The following is a 19,523-nucleotide window of genomic DNA, read 5'->3' on the forward strand; positions in this document are numbered from 1 at the left end:
GCCCTCCTCTGGACACCCTCCAGTTTCTCAACATCCTTTTTGAATTGTGGTGCCCAGAACTGGACAGTATTCCAAGTGGGGCCTGATCAAAGCAGAATAGAGTGGCACTATTACTTCCCTTGATCTAGACACTATACTTCTATTGATGCAGCCTAAAATTGCATTGACCTTTTTAGCTGCCACATTAAACTGTTTACTCATGTTCAACTTGTCGTCTACTAGGACTCCTAGATCCCTTTCACATGTAGTCTTGTTCAGCCAGGTGTCCGCCATCCTACATCTATGCATTTCATATGCATTTCATCTTTGTTACCTAAGTGCAGTACCTTACATTTCTCACTGTTGAGATTCATTTTGTTAGTTTTGGCCCAGCTTTCTAATCTATTAAAGTCATGTTGAATTTTGATCCTGTTCTGTGGGACATTAGCTACTCCTTCTAATTTGGTGTCATCTGCAGATTTGATAGGCATGTCCGCTAGTCTTTCATCCAAGTCATTGATAAAGACGTTGAATAGCACTAGGCCCAAGACAGAAATCTGTGGCACCCTACTAGTCATCTCTCCAGGATGAAGATTGTGTGGATAAAGTGTTCTTGCCTGTTCTAGAGAAAGAAGAGTAGTGTGGATAAGTAATTCCCTGATGAGGGGAACAGAGGAGGTGGTGTGTGGGCCTGAGAGGATGTTTTGAGAGATATGCATCTGCTGTGGCAAAGAGCCATGTTGAACACAAAGACTGACAGGACTCCTTAAACCCACTGACCATTACCATTTCCCTTTAATTTAAGTTGATAGTACAAAGTACAGGCTTTGACACATTGAAAAAACATATGAAGTTCTGGGTAGGAAGTGAAAGACCTTGGGGCACAGCCTGGTGTTTCAGTGTTCCTTCCTGCTGAAGGGCATGGCCCAGGAAGAGAGAGAAGAATACTAGAAGTGAACAACTGGCTCTGCAGATAGTGCCAGCCAGAAAGTTTTGGCTTCTTTGGCCATGGACTGTGCTTTCATAAAGAGATGGGTCACACCTCACAGTGGCTAGTAAGAATGCATTTGCTCTGGAGTCTCACAGGAGGGCTTTAAACATCAGTGCAGGAGAAGGGGACAATTCAAAAGGCAAGGGAATGCCAAGTACTACAAACAACAGACTCAATGGCACAAGGTTAACTGTAGTGATAGTAAAAGAACTCACCACTGAGTGGGGAAACAAAACAAAACAGAAGCAGCTGAGGAATAGACTGAGTATGAGAAATTAACAAGATGAACTTGAACTCTTAAGGCAGGAAGGCAAATTAATTTCATAGACAGGATAGTAGGCTCCACATTGCATTTCAAGGGAGTCCTCTGTTAGCCCCATGGAAAGCTTCCCTTGAAAGGGAAACAGCAGCTTCAGAGGGGCAACCTTTGCTAAGTTCCTAGTAGGGAGAGAAAGAGTTACACTCTCACACAATACAACCTCAAGGCTACGTAACAAAAATGTCCATCACTGCAGTCATGAAACTAATGTCATGTTGAATTCTTTTCTCTGACTATCCAGTGATCTATCCTTGACTCATCCTGTGCCTTAAGCTAGCCAGGTACAAAACCCTGTGCAATTCAGACTGTTATTGAGAGCTCCCCCAGGGCTCTTATATAAACTAGAGGGGTCTTGGACACATAGTGACACGGAATGCCATTGAAATATGTCCAGCATCTTCTCTTTAGGAAACAAAATGAAACAGACTTTTGGGTGGCTGTTTTTGCCTCAAAGATTTAAACGGTAGGAACATATCTGAATTTGATTCCTGTTTTGTTTTTAATTCGTGTCTACATTGTAATCGGCTTACTCGCAGGGGCAGAGATGAGTGGTGGCTTCTGTGTCAGTGGAGCAGTGACTCTACTTACGGTTTTAGGTGATCCCCCAAATAAGTTCAGCACCTTAGATAAGTCACTTGAAGTTTAGACTAAAACAGACACAGAAGCCACTAGCTGTACTGGACAGATAATTCTTGCTATTTGAAAAGAGACCCACTATTAAACTGACCAGGAGCTTTGTTACTGTATCAGAGAGCCAAGTCAATGTAGTAAATGTAGCCATTCTACATGTGCTGTTACAGTTGGATGTCCTTACCAAGTTTTTCTATAGGGGTGTTCAGAGGGAGAAACCCTTGCTTCAGAAGCTGTTCCATCATGTCTTCATCATCAGCTTGAATTTCGGAAACCATATTGCAGGGAATAAGGCCTAGTCTTGCGCAGGTTTCTCCTCGGTAAAACCCATCAGCATCCTTATCACCATAAACCTGATATTGATTAAAGATAAGGAAATAAGCAATGGAAAAATCTGACCAAGTAATAAGAACTTGCAAAGGCTGAAGACAACTGCTGGCTGTGATCATGATCTTGCTGGCCAGCATAATTTTTTTTCTTTATTTTTTCATACTTCTACATACAATAATTCCTTCTTCCTGTGCAGATTTGTTGTTGTTGTTAACTGCCCTCAACTCATCTCTGACTCATGGCGACCCTGTAGATGAGACCTCTCCAAGCCACCCTATCCTCCACAGCACAATTCTTTTCTTTTTCCTATTTTTTCCTATTATTACATACAATAATTCCTTCGTCCTGTACAGATTTGATATTGTTGTTAACAAACCTTGACTTGTCCCCAACTCATGGCAACCCTGTGGATGAGGCCTCTCCAAGCACCCTATCCTCCACTGCTCTGCTTAAGTCTTGCAGATTCATGCCTGTAACCTCCCGAATTGAGTCCAGACTTCTAGCATATAGCCTTCCTCTCTTTCTACTTCCTTCCACCTTTCCTAGCATTATTGACATTTCAAATGAGCCATGCCTTCTCATGATGTGGACAAAGTACGGCAGCCTTAATTTGATCATTTTGACTTTCAGGGAAATTTCTGGCCTGAAGGCCCTATGAAGAGCGCCTTAGAGAGTTGGGAATGTTTAGCCTGATGAAAAGAAGGTTAAGAGAAGACATGATAGTCACATTTAAATATTTGAAGGGATGTCATATCAAAGAGGGAAGAGGCTTGTTTTCCACGGCTCCAGAGACTAGGGTCCAAAACACACTGCAGAAACAAACCAGTTTGAGACTGCTTCAAGTGTCCTGGATCAATACTAGGGAATTCTGAGATTCTGTAGTTTTGTGAAACATTTAGCCTTCTCTGTCAGACAGCTCTGGTGTCACAATAAACTACCTAGCATAGGATTACCTAGCACTGAGCCAGAGCAGTTAAAATGGTCTCAAACTGGATTCTTTCTGCAGTGTGTTTTGGACCATTGACCAGGAGCAATGGATTCAGATTAAAGGAAAGGAAATTCCACCTAAATCTCAGGGAGAATTTCCTGACAGTCAGAGCTGTTCAACAGTGAAATATGTTGCCTTAGAGCGTGGTGCAGTCTCCTTCTTTGGAGGTTTTTAAACAGAGGCTGGATGGCCATCTGTCAGGAGTGCTCTGATTCTGTGTTCCTGCATGGCATGGGTTTGGACTGGATGGCCCCTATGATTCTGGCTTTATCTGCTCAAGACCCCATTTGTTTGTCTTTTTGGCTGTCCACTGTATCCTCAGCACTCTTCTCCAGCACCACATCTCAAGAGTAGATTCTCTTCTTTTCTGCTTTCTTCACTGCCCAGCTCTCACATCCGTACATGGTGACAGAGAATACAACGGCTTGGACAATTCTAACTTTAGTGTTCAGCTGTATAGCTTTACACTATAGGAGCTTGTCTAGGTTATTTTTTTCTTTTCTTTCTATCTCCTCTTCACCCTCCCTTCCCCAAATCATGAAGTTATGAACTCTGTCCCTGTCAATCACCATATATGTGAATTATCTTCCAAATATCTTCCAAAGAAATAATCATTTCTTTATGAATGCTCTTCCAAAAATTTTTGATCTCTTTACAGTACCGCATATGCTGGAAGGTACCATTTAAATCACGACATTTCCAGCGTTTTATTTTACCTGTCTTGTACATTCTATCTAATTTCATGGGAATCAGATATCATCGGCGGAACATCTTAGTGTGATTTTCTTTTAAATTTTGGCATAAAGTAAATAATTGGTTTTTTCCCCATGAACTCTCCTAAGCTTCTAAATGTATTTGTTTGCCTGAGCTCATTTTATCTTTAGCTCTCTAATCAGTTTTCTTTCAAGTTTGTAAAAAATAATTTATAGTATATAGAGGTGTGGTGCTTCTGACTGTCCACGATAATTTTGTCTGTTTTAGTTGTTTCCATCTCAAAGCCTTTTAATTTTTTGTCAGTTTTATATCTTTGTATTAGCTGTTCATATAGAAACCAATAACCTTTCAAACTCATCCTTTCTATATTGTCTCTGGATTTCATTCTGGTCTCTTGACTCAAAATATTTTTATATCTTATCATAAATTATTTCAAATCCAATGGATACCCAGAATTTATTTAGAGTTATTAGCACATGCCTCATGCACTCTGCTGGATTTGATACATGTAATAAAACACCATCTGTGAATAAATGTATCTTATTTTATACATTTTAAAGCTTTATAACTTGCATTTGTGATTTTTCCTTATTAATACCAGTAATGGTTCTATTGGTAATGCAAATAAAATGGGAGAAAATGGGAAGCATTGCTGAGTTCCTCTACGTAGAGAGAATGTTCGAGAAACTATTCCATTTACATTTACTACAGCTTTTGTATTTTCATATAATTTTATTTATAAATGAAACAAAACCATCATCCATATCCTTTAAAAAAAGGTCTATCAAATAAATATACTCAAGGCAGTCAAAAGCTTTGAGGCACATTCAGCAACATTATAGCTACTGGGTCATTGTGGGATTGACTCAACTGGATTATATTTAAAGCTCTTCTTATGGAGTCAGCTAATGTCCTACCTGGCACAAAGCCACTTTGGTCTGGCTGGATTTATATCATTATGAATTTATCTAATTTTTAAACAATAATTGATGGAAATATTTTTGATCCTAATTAAGTAGTGTTATCTGTCTATAAACTGGTATAGATTGGGGCGACCCACTGGTATTAGCAAAGGTACTATTTTAGCACCGTTCCAGGAACCTGATATGTTTCCTCGCAAGAGTATTTCACTGTGCATTTCATGTTAAACAATACAAAAATGTTCAATAAGACAAAAATATTAGTGAGAAAGCTTAGCAAACAGGAACTTAATTTAATCCTTAACTTAAACTTTTTACTTCTTAATTGGAACTATTTGGAGAACTATTTGGATCTACTCTAAATATAAAGCCAGTCCAGTCAGTTGCAGATTGAACATTTTCTCACTCCCTTTAGTGACCTCGGTCATTAGTGTTGATTTCTTGTTTTCATCCTCTGCCAACTCCCAGCAGCTGGTTGATTCATTTCCTCTCACCATGTTGGGTTGATCTAGCAATGTCTGGAATTTTCACTGCCAGTTTCTAACCGATTTCAATAAGCTTTTCTCTTGTGGCAGCTACTAAAACCCCTTCCTTGCTCTGACCCACAATTCTGAAAGGAAAGCTTCACTTATACATAATAGGATCCCCCTTAAAGATCTCATCATTGGTTTTCATTCTGATCTTTTTTTCACACCAGTTCTGATGCCAGAATGGGATCTTGAAAAACCTTGATTCTCTTCCCTTTATATGTCAAGATCTTATTGCTCAAAGTTTAATAATTTTGTTTTCGTTGGTCTGAAACACACAGGCTGAATAAGGTGGCTTCCAGATGCTCTGGGGGTGTGGCAATCAAATGACGCATGCCCCCCAAAGTGGCCAGAAGCTGCTCTGATGCCATGCTCTGGTCCAAAGGACTGGAACAAAAAGGAATAGATTTAATCTGGCTCTTGGCAACACTGGATTGGAACTATGGTAGTGGCGCGCTTTGAGAGTGGACCGTGTGGTTGCTGTGGTCCTAGTACAATTGAGGCCAGAGCAACCTCCGGCCACTCTTTCTCATCCATGTGCTTTGGCCCTTAAGAGTATTTTACTAATCTTATTGTTATGTCTCTAGAATAATCTTTATGAGGATGATAAAACAGAGCTCTGTATATTCTGATGGTCCTATGAATTCTTTCTGTATCCTTTTCAGTGGGAACAATATCAAGCTGAATTTACTTAAACAATGCCAAAAATATTTCAGGAAATTGAGAATACTAGTGTTCTTCATGATTTATTGTTCCCTGACATCTTTCCTCCATTGTTTGCTAATTAATCCTATTCTGTTTTATCTCTCCTTAAAGTTAGTTATTAAGCAAGGAGGAGAACAGAGAGATACAATTATGCCACCATCTGCAAAACAGCAAACCACGACTCCTCCCCTGTTGGCCAGGATAATTACGCCAATGTAGGTGGCATAGCATCAGGGGTAAAAAGGCTGTGGGCATTGCAACAGGGGTGCTGGTAGTGGTAGTAAAAGGTATTTCTGTTAAGACAGAAAGGTACCCTGCTATCTCCTGAGCGTCTCAGGAGCAGGCAGACATTCTTCTATCATGACAGAGGTAGCTTTCCTTGCTGTGCCCCCACTGTTGCTACTCACCACTCCAAAAACTACTTTATGCTGATGTAACAGAAGATAATAATAATAATAATAATAATAATAATAATAATAATAAATTTTATTTATGTTTCCCCGCCTCTCCCATAGGATCGAAGTGGGGTTACAGACTATTAAAAACCATTACAAACAATCTCATAAATAAAATCCAGTCGTACAAAAACTCTAAAACTCTAAAAACAATCATACAACATACATATCCAGGGTAGGCAAAGAATCAATGGCATCAGAGATACAAGCTTCATTCTTCAGGGGGGAAGGCTTGACAAAAGAGAAAGGTTCTAAGGCTCTTTTTAAATGATTCCAGGGGGGATATAAGACGGAGCTCATCGGGAAGACTATTCCAGATCCTCGGGGCTACTAATGAAAAGGCCATCTGGGATGTGGCAACGTACTTGGAAGATGGTATTTCCAACAGGTTCTTCCCGGATGTTCTAAGTGTGTGGGGCGGATTATATGGGGAGATGCGGTCCCTCAAGTAACTCGGGCCCAAGCCATATAGGGCTTTATAAGGTAATAGCTAGCATAAAGCACCAACAGGATGAAACCAACATTACAGGACAAGGACAATTTACACAAGACCTGTGGGTATACGTGCCAGCTTTCACAGTGTGTGCAGCTTGAATCCCATTGTGGGAGAAAGGCGGGATATAAATCTTTCAAATAAATAAATAAATAATCATAAGAACCTTTATGCATTTTTAATTCACAGGACCATTTTGGGTGGCAACTCAGGACTTATTACACACACACACACACACACACACACACACACACACACACACACACCACAGCCCTAAAACATGAGAGATTGTGAATGTGTTCCTAACTACCAATAAGGTTGCTAGATTTTGTGCAATTGCCATTGTAAGCTGTAGACAGATGATAAATCACCAGTAGTTTTTTTAAAGTATTCAGGTAGTTATGGGACTGGGGATTATGTACAAACCCTGGATTGAGGCAGAGTGTTGTGAATTTTGCCTTCTTTTTTCTTATTATTAAATATGAATTTTATATATTTATTGTATTTTATGCTAGTTTGTTTTATGTTTTTGTTGTTCTGTGCCTTCAAGTTGTTTCTGAGTTACGGTAACCCTAAAGTGAACCTATCACAGGTTCTTCTGGGGCTGAGAGTGTGTGACTTGCCCAAGGTCACCCAGTAGGCTTCCATAGCTGAGCAGGGAATCGAACCCTGGTCACCAGCGCCATAGTCCAATGCACAAACCACTACACCATGCTGGCTCTTATTTTATGTACCTTATGGTAAAAATTGCCTTCTCTCTTTTTATGCTTTTCCATGACTGTAATAAATTATTGATTGATTGTGGATGTGCCCATTTCTGAAAGGAATGGGATTCTTTCGTGTTCTCCCCAACACATTACATTTTCTAGGGTGGTGTAGACTGTGTAACCATTCCAAGGCAAAAAAAACCATCATCTTGAGCCTACATTTCAACCACAATCCTGCAACACACAGCCTGCTTGATTTATATATCATACCTTAATAATCTGCCCTTCTTTGAATGGGAGCTCCTCTTCTGCTGCATCAGGATTAGGAGACATGGTCAGTGGATCATAGTCAAAAAGGGCAACAAAGATCCGTGTAGACACCTCCTCTGCACCAGGATCGGTTTCTGATTCTTCATACATTTCTGGAGACAGACGCTCTCGGCTGCAGTATCCTTCTGCAACATCAACAGCAAAGGTTCAGTTATATGAAAGGTACCAGCACTGTGACCTGGTTTGAGTTTTGAAATATTCCCTTCGCAGTTCCTCTGAATCTCAGATGAGTAACATAATCCTTTTAGCAGGAATTAGGAATATTTGTCCCTTCAGACCTTTTCAAGAAAACATCTGAAGGGCTAAAGGGTCACCCTGCTTTTAAGCAAAGGCCAAGATTTGCTTGTTGAAAGACAGACAGGGCAAGAAGAGAGTTCCAGGAGTTACACCAAATGGTAACCTAATTCACCATCCTGCTTTATACAATGGACAGTTTGACATTTCAAATGTCCATGAGCAGAACAAGAAGAAACTAATCCTCTATTGCTGCTGTCCAAAGGTATAGTGTTTGTAAAAATTGAAAAAATTGCTTTTTTGGGGGGAACTACAATTCACACTGTCCTGGGCAACTTTCCCAAACTTTACTATCATGGCTAATAGTTACTGATAGCCTCAGTATTCCAGTGGTGCTGCCTAGCAACTCGTATTCAGAGGTATTTTCCCTCTGAGCATGATGCAGCTGGCCATTATGGCTTATAGCAGCTGAATAAAACTATCCTTTGTGGCTTTGTTAGTCTTTTTTTAAAAGTCATTTAAGCTGTAGACATCATAACCTCTTGTGAGTTAACTAAGATATATAAAAAATATTTTATTTTGCCCGTGGTGAGTCCCACTCAAACAAACCAGAACTTGAAAAATTTTTCTTGGACTGCCATGGAGGATTCTGGCAGTGCTAGTCCAAAATGTAACTTTGCTGAGCTCTCTAACAATGTTATTAGAGGAACCACGATTGCATCCTAAACATGTCTGATTTTGGAAGCTAAACAAGGTAAGGCCTGGTTAATACTTGGAAAATCATTATATAGGACTAGGAAAGAATCATGCCTGAATACTTGGACAATATACTAACTTAGATAGACCAATGGCTATTTTCCACAAGTTGAACATGAGTCAACAGTGCGATGCAGCAGCTAAAAAGGCCAATGCAATTTTAGGCTGCATCAATAAAAGTATAATGTCTAGATCAAGGGAAGTAATAGTGCCACTCTATTCCGCTCTGGTCAGGCCCCACCTGGAATATTGTGTCCAGTTTTGGGCACTCCGATTTAAAAAGGATGTGGAGAAACTGGAGCGTGTCCAAAGGAGAGCGACTAAAATGGTGAAGGGTCTGGAAGCCATGCCCTATGAGGAATGACTTAGGGAGCTGGGGATGTTTAGTCTGGAGAAGAGAAGGTTAAGAGGTGATATGATAGCCCTGTTTAAATATTTGAAAGGATGTCACATTGAGGAGGGAGCAAGCTTGTTTTCTGCTGCTCCAGAGACTAGGACCCGGAACAATAGATGCAAGCTACAGCAAAAGAGATTCCACCTCAACATTAGGAAGAACTTCCTGACAGTAAGGGCTGTCCGACAGTGGAACACACTCCCTTGGAGTGTGGTGGAATCTCCCTCCTTGGAGGTCTTTAAACAGAGGCTGATGTCCATCTGTCAGGGATGCTTTGATTTGGATTTCCTGCATGGCAGAATGGGGTTGGACTGGATGGCCCTTGCGGTATCTTCCAACTCTATGATTCTATCGCACGAGGCTTGTAGAACAGGACCTGAATGAAATGAAAGGGAGTGGGAAGAGAACAGAATGGGGAAAGAATGCATATTACCGCACGGGAGAACGCCGCCGATGCCACCAGAAGTCCCCAATCCATTTCCCATCTGTCCCACAGCAGCCAATTTTCAAGAACGATTAACAGTTCTTGAAAATCAGCTGCTGTGGGACGGATGGGGGACTTCCGGTGGCATCGGCGGGCATTCTCCCATGTGGTAATATGCATTCTTTCCCTGTTCCATTCCCTTCCCTCCCCCTTTCGTTCCGCTCTGGTCCCGTTCTACAAGCCCCGTGAGATATACTCCAAAGGTGGTATTTCTGCATTGCAAGCTGGGGCCCTTTTGCACTACAGCCTCACCAAACTACAAACCCCAGAAGTTGGGGCCACAGCAGTTAAGAGCACAATGATAGCACAGTATTTGCATAGTGTGGAAGGGCCCTAGGTTGCCCGTTTCTGACCGATTAGTTATGCGCATGTGTTGATGCATTCAAAGAGGGAAGATGAGTAGTTCTGCTGCCTGTTATGTGCTTCTCTCTTCTCTTCCTTGGCAAGACAACAGCTTTTTGTATTCAATTAACTTTAGTTTACAAGCTGCATTAGGAGTGTGTGTGCGAGAAAGAGAGAAAGTGTGCCTAAGCATGCCTGTGAGAGAGGTGCGTGTGCGGGGAGTGGAGGTACAGGTAAAGGTCCCCTCTCAGAACACTTTGTCTTTCAGGTTGTCTTTCAGATTAAACCCCATACAGGAAATCTATGAGATCTGGATCTTCTGTCTTTAAAGCAACACTGAAAGAACATGCTTCTGAGTGGGAAACACACACACACACTGCTGGTCAACTCTTTCATGTTGCATCACATCTTTTGCATAATGAACAGTATGTATAATAGGTAACTCTGGTTGCCTACATGTAAGGAATTAAGCTATGGCAGCTCCAAGCAAGAGAGAAACTCCCAGTCACTGGTAGGCCTCCTTAAGTCCCACCCTGAGAGAAAGGCAGGTTATACATTCATTAATGAAATAAAGAAACGAAGGTGACTTGGGAAGTGGCAGAGGAAGGAACTGGCAAAACCACCTCTGACTATTCTTTGTTTAAGAAAACCCGATGAAATTCATGGGGTCAACGTAAGCCAACAAGCGACTTGAAGGCACAGATACACAGACTTGAACTAACATGGGGAGAGGTGAGACACCAGAGCGAGCAAGGGAAACAAGAGTGGGGCAAGGGGGACCAAAGGCAACTGTAACCCAGGCAAAAGTTGGCAGCAGCCAAATTTGTACTGGGCTGGAGAGAAAAACACCAGATCAAAATAAAAAGCTGGGAGACGGGAGAAAGGTGAGAGAATGCACCCACTGGACTGAGAATGAGCATAATGGTAATGGATAGAGTAACAAGAATATATTGTCCTTGCGAATACGAATAATTTATTACGGCACATGGCCAGCACAAAATAATAATACTGTCCTTGCTGCTCATAGAGCCTTTCAGTGTTGCAAGACTGAGTATTTCAGAGGTGGGAAAACGCAGCCACTAAAGCTCAATTTTGCAGCCCCTCAAGACCCTTGAACCCACTCTCAATATTTTTCTAGGTAATTTTTTGCCCCAAACACACCAAAACCACCTCCCTCTCCACCACTGTGGCTGATGACCAACTCCAAACAGTGACTGGAAATTTTACAACATCACTTCCAGTGTACCATGATCTCCTGTACAGGGATGAAAATTGGCCTCGACTTTCCTCCTGGTGCATGTGTACAGGTGGACACAGGTACCTACTAGAACAATTAGGTGCAAAAGTCAGGAGATGCCCCCTGGATATATACAAGAGCAGGTGACCTCCTTTGTCTCAGAATCTCAGGAATGCTTCAGAGAATTTGAAAATACCTGCATGCTGCAGCATGATTATGATGGAACTTTGGGGGTCTGATATCAGACAGTCTCATTACACACATTTATTCTTCCTTATATACCAGTTATGCACAGATGATCACACTGCAGCCAAGATCCTGTTTGATGCTATCAAACAGAGTGTAAAGCTCTACCAGTGTACTCACATGGGAGGCCTGAGAAATCAGTCTGCTCCTTTTTCCTGAACTGCACAAAGGAAGCTGGATGGTGTCTGAGCATCTCTGCCGTCCATCAGTGGCCACTGGGAAACAGCCCCTAGGCACTGTCCAGATGCTGTTGTGCAGTCAGAGAAAAAGTGTGGCATGCAAAGGTAGTGGATAAATTTCATGTGCAAGATCCAAGCAGTATTTATTCTGGTATAAATTCTGGTTCTACCAGTATAACTCATCAAGAGGATTCCAGTCACTGTCTACATGCCATGAACTCACCAGGTGACCTAAAGCATGCTGCTATGGTTCAGCACCACAGGCCTACCTTATAAGCATCACTGATATTCTACACATTCCTGTGGACTCAGAGAATGTGATATGAACACTGTTTAATTGGTATTGTTTAAAAGAAGTAAATGTTTTTCCCCAACCAGCTTATTCACATAAGCTGCATATAATATAAGCTAGATATACCGCTTGCATGTGCGCACGCATGCATGTGAACATGTTACAGTATGTGAAATAAAAGACTTGGGCAGTCCAGCTCCCAAACTATTCATATGAACAGCCTCTAATGATTTCTACACACTATTAAACTTTTCCATTCACTACAGCTATGCTCAATGACTATACCCTTTTTATTATTATTCATTGGTTCCATTGGATAAAATGGCTTGCTATCAGCTAGGGCAGCCACTTATACATCACCAAACTCAAGGACAAAAGAGGACATGATTCTGCCTAACATCTGCAGAAGCTAACCTAAAGGCATTGGAGCAAGTTCAGAATTTATATACCTGTTAACAAAGCATCTCACAAATACAGTCTTTTGATGGCAGTCCAGCCCAACACTCTTTTTGTGCCTTCTGTCTAGTTAGGTTTTTTTTATTTTGTTTTGTTTTTGCAGCACCAACATTAGGAGGATGGTGAAGGAAGGCCAGACTGACTTTCAGTCTAGGGTTGCAGCAGTGTGTCTGCAGGAAACAATCCAATAAAGTTTGTCTTGGGAATTAATGGGATTCTCCTCTAGGTGAACCTACCACAGCTGCGTGGGCTCACACACAACAGGTAAGGCAAACAGTTGCCAACAAAATCACTTACTGAGTATGTGTAAAGAGCAAGACAGAAAGAAAAGAAGAAAGCAGATTAGCTTGCCTCACCAGCTTCCCTGGCATGTTGAAAAAGCATAGATTTTGTCACTAGAATGAAAATCACAAGAAAAGTGGAGGCTGTTGAAAGAAAAGCAACGCAATCCTAGGATCCATTTTGGAAGAAGGTGTCAAGTGGTCTCTAGAAGATTCCAAATACTTTTGCTTACCTAGCCAAGCCTTACCTGACCCAGTTGTTTCATTTCACATGGGTAATTTTGAATAAAATGTTTGCCAAACTAAGTTGAACTGCCCCCCCCCCCCCTTTTTTTTTTTTGCTGGTGAAGCAACTTCTTCCTATTCTTTCTATAGTAACAAAGTTTCTCCTAATGTATCTACTTCATTAACCGAGATACACATTTACTTTAATTTAAACATCATATAAAGCATCTCACATCATTTTGAGGAAGACTGAAGTGATCTGGGTCCCTGCAATGTTTGTTGCTTGTTTGTTGCATGCAAAACCCTGCCCTCCCTTCTTACAGTTATTGGTCTTTAAAAAGACTCTTCAAACAGGGTGTCTTCAAATATAGGCTTGCCTGCTGACAGTCCTTCAAAGCATACCAGCCTCAGTAAATTATGCCACAATGACACCCTATTATCACTAGGTTTAATAAACAGAAGAGGACAATGTACTAATTAATACTTATTAATTTATTCATTGCATTTGGATACTCAACAGTTAAAGTTTTTAGGATGTTCCACAATAAATAACAGGGCCCTACCCCTCATAATGATGGGAAAGGAGCCATGCTTGATCAGTCCCAAGGCCTATTTAGTCTCCATATTTGGAATAGAAGCTCCTACAATATAGACTAGTTGATCTAGACTAACCTGCAGATGAGAAGAAAGGTTCTCCTGACACCTCTACCCCCAAGATGGGACTTGAAGTGTATCACCTCCTGGCTTTGATGTACATAGAATGCAGTTAGGCACCCCAGTACTACACTTGGAACTTGTGATAATACCACTGTACCACTTAGGGAGACACTTTTCTTAGAGTAGAGAGAAGGTGAGCTGTTTGTGCAGTCATCCTTTACTTTTTCACTATTTTAAAAGGGGCTTGTTGGGGGCTTTTGATTGTTTTGGGCCATGTGCTCTTCCTAAGCACATGGTCTGAGGGGCTGGGGCTTTTGCTGAGCCAGCAACTAGCTCTATATATATCTGCTGCCTCTGTCCTTCAAGTTCAGTATTGGAGGGGCAGCAGCACATGGTTTGCAGTGCACACAATCAATTCAATAAATACTGAACAGACGCTCTGCTAACAAGCAAGGTTAACAGGCATTTGCATGGGCATTTTGTGGGAGAAATGTGAGGGGGAGGACCAGAATTATGTTTTTAATCCTTTCTCAAGAATACTGCATATGGATGGTGAGGGACCTGTTGCAGTCACCCGCAACAGCTGTGGTAAGTTTGTCTTCTTACCAGTGGATATGGGTAGCTACATTTGCAGCAAGTGTCAACTGGTGGCCCTGTTAGAAGAGAAGGTCCAGAAGCTGGAGAACACGGTGTCTACTCCTATTAGACAGCGAGAGGATTTCTTGGGCAGAGTAGACTGTCCTGGATGGGGAACACACAGAGGAAGTTTCTGGGAAGGAGGTCATCTCCCATGCATAGGAGGTAGACACTTGGAGGAATGTGAGCCAAAGAAGTAGAAGAAGGCTCTCATTCTGTGAACTTGAAGCTACATAATCAATTTGAAGCTCTCTCCCTTATCAGGGATGGTGAGGAAAAGCAGTAGTTCCAGTCCTCAGGGAACATGCAGGAGACCTTAGTACATTCAGTAGGTGGAATGGCTCTTACTAAGCCTCAGAAAAGATGAATGGTGGTGGTAGGGGACTCCCTGCTGAAGGGTAAAGAACCAGTAGTTTATGGGCCTGATAAGATGTCTCAGGAGGTGTACTGTCTCTGTGGGGCAAAAATCTGTGATGTAACAGAGAGGCTGACAAGGCTGGTCAAGCCCACAGACTGTTATCATCCCTTTCTTTTGGTCCACATGAATACCAATGGCACTGCAAGGCAAAGTTTTCAGACTATCCTAAGGGATTATGAGACTCTGGGTATGAAGATGAAAGACCTGGACGCATAGATTGTCATTTCATCTCTTCTCCCACTGAAGGGCACGGTTCAGGAAGAGAGAATAATAGTTGAGGTGCACACCTGGCCTCACAAATGGTGCCACCAAAACCAATTTGGCTCCTTGGACCATGGCTTGTGCTTTCAGGTGGGTGGACCTCTGGCAAGGGATGCATTGTGCCTCACAGCAGCTGGCAGGAATGTTTTTGCCAAGAGTCTCAAAAATCTGATCAGGAGAGCTTTAAACTGAGTTATGTGGGGGAAGGAGACAGTATTTTTGAGGGCAGGAGTTCATCAGGTGCTGGAAATAATAGCCCAATTGTTTTAGAAAGAACCAGGCAAAAATAGACAGCTTAAATAGACAGCTAGGGGGAATGGCCTATGGTCTTAGATATCTCTATACTAATGCACAGAGCATGGAAAATCAACAAGATGAACTTGAACGCCTAAAACCGGAAAGCAAATACAATATAATAGGTATCACTGAAACCTGGTGGGATGAGTCTTGCAATTGGGATATCGTAATAGAGGGGTATAACCTGTTTCAGGGAAATAAACCAAACAGGAAAGGAGGAGGAGTAACATTATACAGTTGACCCTCTACATCCACAGATTCTTTATCCACAGATTCAACCATCCATGGCTTGAAAATATTTTTTAAATATACCCCCCCCCCCCCCCAGTCAGACTGAGGAAATAAATGGTGCCTTTCTAGAACAGATGACGACACACTCGGAAAGGACAGATGGAATAGTGATGACTTTAACTATGTTGATATTTGCTGGAAGCCAAACTCAGCCAAAACTTTAAGGTCCAGCAAAGTCCTCATATGCCTGGCAGACAATTTCATTGTCCAAAAGGTGGAAGAGGCAACAAGGGAATCAACGATTTTAGATCTGATCCTAACCAAAAGTGATGATCTGGTTAAAGGGGTGGAAGTGGCAGGGTCCTTAGGAGGAAATGATCACGTTCTCCTGGAGTTTGTTATGCAGTGGAAAGGGGAAGCCAGGCATAGTCAGACATGCATTCCAGATTTTAGGAAAGCTGATTTCAGTAAACTTAGGATATACTGGGTGCAATCCCATAGTCAGGAACACTAAAAGGCAAGGAAATATATTCATGGATGGCTCCATTGTATGGCATACCCTCAAATATTTAAACAGGGCTATCATATCACCTCTTGACCTTCTCTTTTCTAGGCTAAACATACCCAGCTCCCTAAGTCTCTTAGGAGACTAAACTTTTAAGTGAGCTAAGTTTTAAAAGGGACATGTATAAGAAATGGAAAAAAGGGAAAACACCAAAGAGGAATTCAAAGAAATAGCTAGCACGTGTAGGGGGAAAGTCAGAAATCTAAAGTGCAGAATGAGTTCAGGCTTGCTAGACAGGTTAAGAATAGAAAGGGTTTTTTTTGGGGGGGGGGGGAGTTATGTCCGCAGCAAAAGGGAGAAGAAGAAAATAATTGGGCCATTGCATGGAGAAGATAGCAAAATGCTAAAGAAGGGGACAGAGAAAAGGCAGAACTTACTCAGCACATTAACAGAATCATAGAATAATAGATTTTTTGGCTTAGCCTTCTCATCCAAGGTACTCAACCAGAGGAAAATGGACCAGATGATGCAGTAGGGGAAATGCAGCATAGAATAGGTAAAGAGGTTGTACAGGAATATCTGGTCAATCTAAATGAATTCAAGTTTCCAGGGCCAGATGAACTACATCCAAGAGTATTAAAAGAACTTACAAATGTAATCTCAAAAGTACTGGCAATCATCATTGACAATTCCTGGAGAACAGGAGAGGTCCCAGCAGACTGGCGGAGGGCAAATCTTGTCCCCATTTTCAAAAAGGGAAAAAAAGAAAATCCAAATAAGTACTGCTCATTCAGCCTGACATAAATACCGGGAATGATTCTAGAGCAATTATTAAATGGATGGTCTGTGAGCATTTAGAAACGAATGCTACAATCACTAAAAGTCTATATGGGTTTCTCAAGAACAAGTCTCACTCCAGACTAATCTTATCTCTCCCTTTTTAAAAAATAAAATTAGGAGCTTGGTAAATGAAGGGAATGCTGTGAGTGTAGCATATCTTGATTTCAGTAAGGCATTTGCCAAGGTCCCCCATGATATTCTTGCAAACAAGTAAAATGTGGGCTAGGCAATGCTACTGTTAGATGAATTTGTAATTGGTTGACCAGCTGAGCCCAAAGGGTGCTCACCAACAGCTCCTCTTCATCCTTTAGAAAAGTGACCAGTGGGGTGCCATAAGGGTCTGTCTTGGGCCCAGTTCTGTCCAACAGCTTTATCAATGACTTGGATGTCTCCCGAACAGCAGCCCCTTACTGGATATAAACATTACAGAACTGTCCAATTCCAATCCATGAAGACATAAGCCCACTGTAAGTCCCGAACAGAATTCTGGCTATTGTTGTTGCTGTTACTGCTACTATTACCACCACTACTCCAACAAAATATATTTCATTTACTATTTTAAAAAATTAATGTATTCTTTCTCCCTATCTTGTCCACCATTTCAATACATTCAAACTTACAGACATTTCTGGTATGAGTATGGCTCAAAGATAATTCTCCATTAGTTCACTGGAGCAATATACTATAAATGCTATAATAGAATGCTACATTTTCGATGCCAGTTTGCAGGTTGGAGAAATGGAGAAATGAATCTGTCCCCTTCTCCTTCTGTTTGAAACTTTGGGTCAGTCTCAAAGCGTCTTTTTCAGCCCAAGAGTTTCACTGGTTCCAGGAAAGGGACTGAGAGCCACATCCCAAAGTGGCTGGGCTACCTCACTACTGGCATGTGCCCCTAATATAACAGACTCTATTCATTCACTCTCAAGCATACACTTCCCCCACTGTAGTGGAGACTTGTAAAAAGCTTCCACTGTGGTCAATGGAGGCTTTTAAAATGTCTGATTGTAGAAAAGGAAGGTGCTAGTTCTCAGTCGAGGGGAGTCAGAACATTGAGAAGTGGGTTGTTGTTTTTTGCCCACAGCAGAATGAATAATTTTTTTTATTATAAAATTTAATATATCATACAAAATCTTACAATCATAAGACAATGGTATAAAGAATTTCAAAAAATTGAAAATCCTTCCTTATTAAAATTAATAAAGTATTCCTTATTAAGGTTTTACACAATTCAAATTATTTAAAATAAATCTGACCGTAGAGAACATTGACTAGATGGAGGAGAAATGGATATAAAATTTGATGAGAGACCATTTTTCCTGAAAGGGTCTTTGCTTTTGTTGTTTTGAGTTATATTTCATATTTTCTGATAATTTCTCCATAAGCCATTGATCCCAAACTCTTTTCCACCAGCTATCCAGGGATATAAAACCTGTTTTCCAATTATTAGCCACTTCTAATTGAGCAGCTGTCAACAAAAAAGAGATCAACTTTCTATTTTTTAAGAATTTATTACTTCTTGTGTATATTGAAAATAACAAAGGGACTGGGCAAAAGATTATTTTTTGTTTTGTAATTGAAGCAATTTGGTTGATCTCGTTATGCCAGACGTTATTAATTTTAAAACAGTCTAACCACATATGGATATAAGTCCCTAAGACTGCACAACCTCTCCCACATAGGGGTGATATAGAATTTATCATCTGTGATTTTCTAATAGGAGTTAAATACCATTTATGTACTAGCTTAAGAAAGTTCTCTCTGGTTAAAGCTGATCTTGACTTCGATACAGTAGATCAGGGGTAGGCAACCTGCGGCCCGCGGGCCGGATGCGGCCCGGCGAGGCCTTGGGACCGGCCCCAGCCCGGTCGCAGCCGATTGTCGCCGGGGCCTTTGGGGGGGCAATTGTCTATAGAGCCTCAGAAACGGCATTTATATTAACATGTTTTTAAAAAATCAGCAAATTTTTTCATGTATCCTCCATTTTTTTAAAAAAGTGTCTTACATTTGAAAATTTTGTCCTACATTTGTCCTGGTTTATTTATATATTTAATTTTTTTTTAAAAAAAAATTTAATTATTTATTTTTTGACTTTGGCCCCCCAGTTGTCTGAGGGACAGCAACCCGGCCGCCGGCTCAAAAAGATTGCCTACCCCTGCAGTAGATGGCCAAATAGCATACCAATCTGAGTCCAAAATTGATATATTCAGTTCACTTTCCCACAGTGATTTAGTACATATGGTATCCTGATAGGAGTTTGTCAAGATAATATGTGGGAGACTGGGTCATTGCACAAATTTGCAAAGGGAGTGATAGATCTCAAACTTTCCCCTTTCTTGAGCAAGCTAGAGGAGAAGGTTTTTATTTGCATAAACTGAAACCACGCCATCGATAATGGCTCTAGAGATGATGCTAAGTCTTCAATTGGTTCGAGTTTGTTATTCTTAAAGAGATCTTTAATTTGATA

General features: G+C 41.1%; 1 protein-coding gene across 15 annotated transcripts in view; it reads right to left on the minus strand.

Annotated features, from left to right (window-relative positions):
- The window catches only part of RIMBP2 (RIMS binding protein 2), a 197,242-nt gene that overhangs the window by 15,420 nt on the left and 162,299 nt on the right, over positions 1–19,523 (minus strand). For all 15 annotated transcript variants that reach the window (XM_042441759.1, XM_042441751.1, XM_042441757.1 and 12 more), the window contains 2 exons: positions 8,029–8,213; positions 2,104–2,272 (listed from right to left, as the gene is read on the minus strand). In XM_042441759.1, the coding sequence (XP_042297693.1) occupies positions 2,104–2,272; positions 8,029–8,213 (354 nt within the window). The remainder of the gene's footprint in view (positions 1–2,103; positions 2,273–8,028; positions 8,214–19,523) is intronic.

The sequence above is a fragment of the Sceloporus undulatus genome, chromosome 10 (genome assembly GCF_019175285.1).
Source record: "Sceloporus undulatus isolate JIND9_A2432 ecotype Alabama chromosome 10, SceUnd_v1.1, whole genome shotgun sequence".
NCBI classification, from domain to species: Eukaryota; Metazoa; Chordata; class Lepidosauria; order Squamata; family Phrynosomatidae; genus Sceloporus; species Sceloporus undulatus.